Source organism: Hibiscus syriacus, unplaced genomic scaffold, assembly GCF_006381635.1.
Source record: "Hibiscus syriacus cultivar Baekdansim isolate YM2019G1 unplaced genomic scaffold, ASM638163v2 tig00117032_pilon, whole genome shotgun sequence".
NCBI lineage: Eukaryota > Viridiplantae > Streptophyta > Magnoliopsida > Malvales > Malvaceae > Hibiscus > Hibiscus syriacus.
In genome coordinates, this window is record NW_024063532.1 from 1,273,402 (window position 1) to 1,281,215 (window position 7,814).

The 7,814-nt window shown below is 38.6% G+C and overlaps 2 protein-coding genes across 2 annotated transcripts; both read right to left on the reverse strand.

Annotated features, from left to right (window-relative positions):
• Positions 1–584: 584 nt before the first annotated feature.
• Positions 585–1,297, reverse strand: LOC120196375 (protein SUPPRESSOR OF GENE SILENCING 3-like). The gene is made up of 3 exons (XM_039198193.1): positions 1,284–1,297; positions 888–1,116; positions 585–785 (listed from the first exon to the last, which is right to left on the reverse strand). Exons 1-3 carry the CDS (start codon positions 1,295–1,297, stop codon positions 585–587), a joined length of 444 nt encoding a protein of 147 aa, XP_039054124.1.
• A 4,480-nt stretch (positions 1,298–5,777) lies between these two features.
• LOC120196376 (protein SUPPRESSOR OF GENE SILENCING 3-like) lies at positions 5,778–7,423 on the reverse strand. The gene is made up of 4 exons (XM_039198194.1): positions 7,165–7,423; positions 6,434–7,116; positions 6,049–6,343; positions 5,778–5,920 (listed from the first exon to the last, which is right to left on the reverse strand). Exons 1-4 carry the CDS (start codon positions 7,421–7,423, stop codon positions 5,778–5,780), a joined length of 1,380 nt encoding a protein of 459 aa, XP_039054125.1.
• Between the last annotated feature and the right edge of the window lie 391 nt (positions 7,424–7,814).

A 7,814-nucleotide genomic window follows, 5' to 3' on the forward strand; every position in this document is an offset into this window, starting at 1 on the left:
TTTTAAAAGTTGGGGGACCTAAATGCAAGCGTCTGAAAAGTTCAGTGAACATATTGCAAACGTACTAATGGCAGTGTAACGGCGTCAAACGCCTGGTTACGTCGGGGACCATATTGCAAACGGACTAAATGTTGGAGGATTGTATTGCAAGTTTTAAAAGTTGGGGACCTAAATGCAAGCTTTAGAAAAGTTCAATGACCATTAATATACTTTACCCTAATTTTTAAAATCAATACTAAACTAATCATATATGTAAATCTTGACTTAGTTTTACAGTTATTTATATAAGAAGACCTAGCTCTTTCGTTAGTCGTTAGTGGGAACTTAAGAACAATTATAAGGTACCCATTGCAATTATGTGAACTAGTTCTACGGTTAATAGATGCAAAATTTATGTTAGAAAGTGAATATATAAAATTTTAAGAGATGGAAATAGATTATCAATTAAAATATAAAGAAAATATCTAAATTGTAAGAAATTTTAAAATTTTCATAGTAACCCTCGGTCCATCATACATCTTTCATTAATATTACTTCAGGAGTTGCTCTAAAGTCTTGAAACTGATATTTTGAATCTTTAAAATTCAATCTTCATTGGAGTTGCTTGGGAGCTTTCCATTCTTCAAATTTGAATCCTCTTCAATACTGAGGTTGCTGTTGTACTGATATGGAGTGTGCAGGTTGGCCATGGCAGGACCTAATTCCTTCATCTTTTCATCAAGCTCTTTCACTCTTGCTTCCAGAATCTTGATTTGATCCTTGTAAAAGCTCTCCTGGGATTCAATCTGAGAAATTACATCACTCAAGTTTCAGTCACCAATATGTGTATATAGTAGCAACCTAATGCATAGAAGGGAAATTTCAACTGGAATTTGTTGGAGTATTACCTCTTCTTTGTTTTCTTCATGCAGTGATTTGACCCTTCTTTCAAATATATGGATGTCCTCCATTTTCTGTTGCAGGTTCCTACTCAGATTATTAACCGATCTTTCAAAAGCTTTTGCGCGGTTTGTTTCTTCTTCAAGCCTATCCTTGAACCAGATAACTTGTTGGCTGGTCTCCCTTATTTTCTTGATTTCATTCAGATCCGCTTCTTGATATGATTTTGTTAGTTTTCTGTTATTTGATTAGTTAGGCTGTTGTTAATTACTTAGATTGCAGTTATTAATTAGTTAGATTGTTAGTTAGGCTTGTAACGGTTGGTGGGTTGTATATAAAGGATTTGGTCTTGTAAACTTATTTTGTAGATAATGAAAGAGATGGAGCACGTTTTCTGTAATTACACTTCTTTTAACATGGTATCACGAGTCAGCTGATTTTTTTCCTTGACTCTGCTTTGTTTGGTCAAAATCATTTTAGGGATTTCTCTTCTCCTTTTCTCTTCTCCACAGCAGCCATGGAAAATTTAGCATTTGATTTCAACAATCTGATGTTCCTGCATGCCTCCGATGCACCGAGATTCCTACTTGTTTCGCAACAGCTTCTCGGCATCGAGAACTATGGTGTGTGGAGCCGGTCGATGAAGATTGCCCTACTTGCGAAGAATAAATTGGGCTTTGTCACCGGTGATTGCCGACGAGAAGATTTTGATGAGTCTTTACATCCTCAATGGGAGAGGTGTAACGCTCTCGTCCTGTCTTGGATTCTTAATACAGTCAGCAAAGAGCTCTTTGCTGGGATTGTTTTCACATCGAGTGCTGCCTCGGTTTGGCAGGATTTGAGGGAGAGGTTTGCCAAAGTTGATGGTTCCAGATCCTTCTTTCTTCACCGAGAAATCGTGCTCCTGAATCAAGGTGATTCCTCCATCTCAACCTATTTCACTCGATTGAAATCACTTTGGGATGAGTATGAAGCCTTGGCTCCAATTTCCCCTTGTGATTGTGCTCTTTCACAACGCACGATTGCTCACTATGCACAGCAGAAATTATTTCAATTTCTCATGGGCCTCAACGAGACATACATTGCTGTGCGAAGCCAAATTCTACTCATGCAGCCATTGCCGACTGTGAACATGGCGTATTTGATGCTGGTTCAGGAGGAATCACAGAGGATTCACTCTTCTGCCCTTTCTCCAATTTTTGAGGTCTCGGCTTTGTACTCAACCTCTGTTGGGAATGCTGATAAAAAAAAAGATTTTCTGGTGTATGTGACTATTGCAAGGTTCGTGGGCATAAACGTGAGAATTGCTACTAGTTGATTGGATTTCCTGCCGATTTTAAGTTCTCAAAGAAGAAAGCTGGCCAGGTTGCTTTGGCCTCTACTCGGTCTCCTCTTGGTTCTCACAATCAGACAAGTTCTGAGTCACAGCCAGATACTGTCTCCAATGTTCCTATGTTTACAAAGGCTCAATATGATCAAATACTTCATCTCTTGAACAAGGCTCCTTCTGTGGATACAATGACAGCTGCAGCAGCAAATACTACAGGTATTACCTCTGCTACCACTAGTCTTTCTTTCAATTGGATATTAGACTTAGGGGCCACTGACCATATGTTATCAGATTTTCAAAAACTAGTCTCTCCAGTTCCTTGCACATCAGCCTCTAGATTTGTATACTTACCTAATGGTCAAACAGCCCCCATAGCATATACAGGTTCTTTTCCTCTTAACCAGAACAATTCCCTTAAACATGTCCTGTTTATTCCAGATTTTGCACACAACCTTTTGTCTGTTTCTAAGCTGACCAAAGAGCTTAATTGTACTGTTTCATTTTACCATGACTTCTGCATTTTACAGGATCTCTCTACTGGAAAGATGAAGGGGATTGGTAGGGAGTCTCGTGGGCTGTATTTTTTTGGTTCTTCAATTTTTGATTATGGTATTTTTTCTGTTAATCACTGCAATTTCTTTTCTTGTGGTCCTGCCTTGGGATCTTCCAATTGTATGAATCTTTCAACTGTCAATAATACAAAACTTTGGCATGCTCGTTTAGGACACTCATCTTTCTCTAGTTTATATAAAATTCCATATTTACAATCTCATAAATTTCATGCTGACAGTGTCCTTAAATGCTCAATTTGTCCTCTTGCTAAACAATCTAGGTTACCTTTTCCACACAGTACTTCTAGAGCTTCTGCACCTTTTGATTTGGTACATATTGATCTATGGGGACCCTATAGGATTTCCACTCATAGTGGTTATAGATATTTTCTCACCATTGTTGATGATCACACAAGGATGTCTTGGATTTTTTTGTTGAGGCTTAAGAGTGATGCAATCATTTCTTTAAAACAATTCTTTGCCTATGTAAAAAAATCATTTTTCAGTCACAATCAAGTACATTAGAAGTGACAATGGTTCTGAGTTTTTTGCTAATGAGTGTTCTTCCTTTTTTTCTTCATTGGGTATTGTTCATCAAAGTTCATGTATTCATACTCCTCAGCAAAATGGCATTGCTGAAAGAAAACACAAGCATTTGTTAGAGGTAGCTAGAGCCCTCAAGTTTCATTCCCAAGTTCCTGTTAAGTTTTGGGGGGAATGTGTCACCACAGCTTGTTATATCATTAATAGGTTGCCTTCTTCTTCTTTAGCTGGAAAAAGCCCCTTTGAACTTCTTCATGGTAAACCTCCCAATTTGTCTCATATGAGAGTTTTTGGTTGTTTATGTTATGCCACCCAACCAAATTACAAAGATAAGTTTTCCCCAAAGGCAATACCTTCTGTCTTCATGGGTTATTCTGCCACTCAAAAAGGCTACTTACTGTTCAATCTTGAAAAAAAACCTTTTTTGTTAATAGAGATGTTAAGTTCCATGAGGACATTTTTCCTTTCCAATTTCCTATTTCTTCTTCTTCTCTATTTTTTCCTATTCAAGACATTTCTGATTCTGATTTTCTGATTATACCTTCTCACACCCAATCTTTTATACCTTCTGGTTCTTCACCTCATTCTGCATCACCTCAAGTTTCAACAGATGATTCCATTTCACCTCAACCTTCACCTCAACCCATTATTTCTAATGGCTCTTCATCAAGTAGCATTCTTATTCCCCCTAGGCAGTCTACTAGGGTCAAAAAACAGCCTTCTTGGTTACATGATTATGTGCAGTCCTACCAATCTTCCTCTCTTCCAGGTACTTATCCTATCTCTAACTTTCTTTCTTATTCTCGTCTTCCTACTAAAACTCAACTTTACCTTTCTTCTATATCTCATTTAGTTGAGCCTAAGACCTATACTAAAGCCATTCAAAATCCTGAATGGATTAAAGCCATGAATGAGGAGTTTTTAGCTTTGGAATCTAATAATACCTGGTCATTGGTTCCCATGCCTTCTAATAAGACTCCCATTAGAAGTAAATGGGTGTATCGCATCAAATATAAATCGAATGGAGAAGTGGAGAGGTTTAAAGCTCGTTTTGTTGCTAAAGGATACACTCAAAGAGAAGGGGTTGATAATGTTGAGACCTTATCACATGTGGCAAAAATGGTCACTGTTAGAACAGTCTTGGCCCTTGCTTCTATTCATCAATGGCCACTTTTTCAGATGGACGTCTACAATGCTTTCCTCCAGGGTGATTTAGTTAAGGAGGTATACATGTCCTTACCTGAAGGATTTTGCAGTCAGGGGGAGACCAGGGTGTGCAGACTGCAAAAATCCTTGTATGGATTAAAGTAGGCTTCAAGGCAGTGGAACATGAAACTCACAGAGGTTCTTCTGTTGGCAGGTTATTCTCAAAGCAAGTTTGACTACTCATTGTTTACTAAGTCACAAGGAAGCAAAGTAGTCATAATGCTTATATATGTGGATGATCTTTTGATAACTGGAAATAACAATGGATTGATTGAAGAACTCAAAGGAATTCTGAATAAAAATTTCAAAATGAAAGATCTTGGTGAATTAAGATATTTCCTTGGCTTAGAAATGTTAAGATCAACAAAGGGAATAATTATAAGTCAAAGGAAGTATGCATTGGAGTTAATTGAAGAAACTGGATTGCGGGGTGCAAGGCCTGCTGTAACTCCTTTGGAACAAAATAAGAGGTTGACTTCTGAAGACGAGCTGTTAAAGGACAAGTCAAGTTATCAAAGATTGATTGGGAAATTTATTTATCTCACCAACACAAGGCCTGATATTGCTTATTCAGTACAATTGTTGAGTCAATTCATGCAGCAACCAAGGAAATTACACTTGGATGCAACTTTGAGGGTGGTCAGGTATATCAAAAGCAGTCCAGGTCAAGGAATGTTGCTGAGTGCAGAAAGTCAATGCCAACTTCAAGCCTTTTGTGATTCAGATTGGGCAACTTGCCCAATGACTAGGAGGTCAGTAACTGGTTTTTGTGTAAAACTGGGGGACTCTTTGCTATCTTGGAAGTCCAAGAAACAAAACACAATTGCAAGGTCATCTGCAGAGGCAGAGTATCGTAGTATGGCCATGACTGCTGCAGAAATAGTGTGGTTAACAGGCTTATTGAATGAGCTTGGGTTTAACAACACAGGACCAGCAAAGTTGATGTGTGATAACAAGGCAGCTCTTCAAATAGCAGCAAATCCAGTTTTCCACGAAAGAACAAAGCACATTGAAATTGACTGCCATTTTGTTCGAGAAAAAATTCAAGAAGGAATAATTAAAACAGAGTATGTGAAGACAACAGACCAGCAAGCAGACATTCTAACAAAAGCTTTGGGAGTTCAACAACATGAATATTTGAGTTCCAAGTTGGGGTTAATCAACATCTTTAACCACCAACTTGAGGGGGGTGTTAGTTTTATGTTATTTGATTAGTTAGGCTGTTGTTAATTAGTTAGATTGCAATTATTAATTAGTTAGATTGTTAGTTAGGCTTGTAACGGTTGGTGGGCTGTATATAAAGGATTTGGTCTTGTAAACTTATTTTGTAGATAATGAAAGAGATGGAGCACGTTTTCTGTAATTACACTTCTTTTAACAGATTTTACCTCAAATTTGATCTTGGATTTACCTAATCAATAACAATAACATGTTACTTGAAGAGAAAATGAACTGGAAGCAAGTGTAAATCTTTTGCATGTTAGTTGAATAATCCAGGACAACTAATTGAAGCCCTCAACAGTATGAGTGACAGAGCACCTTGGCAATGCTGGTTGAAGACATCTAAGTCTTCCTTTAGTGCCATGAAACCGTAAAGTTGACGCTCTCCACCGGACAGGACCTCGTTCGTACAAGAATTCCAAGCAGATCGACCTAATCGTTGCTCGAGAAAATTCTTATGTAGTCTCTCAGCTTCTAGATAACCTACCACTGACTTCTCGAAAATCAAGACACTCAAACCACGGTGACCTTGACGACCATAGGAGTGTTGAGCCTTTAAAGCCGGATACGAGCTGAAGTAGTCAAGAAGTTCTTGATTTCCCATGCCAATGAACTGAAAGAAGTTGCACATTGCATACTAGATGAACGAAGCGTCATTAATTCAACTGTTAAAAGCCATAAGAATAATGGTTGCTCGTATCACCTTTCCATCTTGAATATTGCTTGTCATTGTGTTCATAATGACAACCAGGGGAGGCCAAACTATTTCAAGATCTCTTGCATCGTCTGTTAAACCTTTCCAAGTACCAGATATAGGGCCAGCAGGAGGAATTGAGGTTCCCTTAATGCACAACTCCCCTTCTAGAAGCTTTGCAAGCTCTCGATGTAACTTCACCCTTCTCGATCCAATCTTTTTGGAATGTGCTATCAGGTCACTGATGCTTCTGTACCATTTGGTGGAACCAGGACCACCTTGGCATACTGGACAGTGCCACAGAGTTTCATCAATCTCCTTAATGTTCAAAGCATCCATTCTCTCTAAAAATTCCTTGAACCATGTACTCTTTTCCCCACTCTCATGGCTCTTTTGACTGTCGTCGGAATCAAACTCATCATCATCGTTCAAGGAATCATAATCATAATCCTTTAAAGGATTAGGGTGCTCGACATCAACCAACCGTTTGTCAGCTCTGTTTCCAACTCTGCTGTCTGATTTCCGTTTGGAGATCAGCAACCCGCCATCATCTATGGCTATACCTTTACCGTTAGGATCCTCAGTATTACCAGTGCCAGCAATTCGATCGCTTTCGCACAATGAACTGGTTTTTGCATGAAATTCGTTGCTGGAGATTTGTTTTAAATAAATGTCGACCAAAATTGCTGATACTAGTAAATATATATATGTATATTAAAAACAAGTAAGAAAACACTGACCTTGAACTGGTTTGAGGAACCGCTGAGCTCTGGTGGGGTGGGGGATAGTACATTCCATGCAGGACAATCTATTGCAAACAGGACATCCAGGGTTCTTTATGGCTTCGCAAGCTGCATTTTCAGAAGTGATCATGGACTCCTTAAGGATCTCCTGAAGCTGCAACTCTTCAGCGAATGCCGCATATGAAAGGTCGAAAATTTTGTTTTCGTAGTCGTTACCAACTCCAAGGAGCAGATCAAAGGCTAATCCGCTGTCCATATTAGAGTAATTCCCACTGACTAACTAATGAATTCAGCCTTGGCAGTTCTTCACAAAAATGACCGTCTGTCTAGCTGCTACATATATATATATATACGACATGACATGACATTGGACAATAAAGTACGTGGTTAATAATTATTAGAAGTTGGTGCCCAGTCCACCCTCCTTTACGATTAACAAGACGGTACAATTTCTACTTAGCTGAGAAGGAGTTTTGTTCATTGGGCACTTTCTACTTGTTTTAGAAGTTTTACATATCCTGATTTGCCTTTCTGTCTTCGTTCGAGGTTTATTCCTCTTTTTGACAAAGAAGCCATCTCTCCACTATATTTTTGTCTTGAAGCTTCCCTGTTTCCTTCACTTTTTGCCAAGAGAACTACTCGGAAGT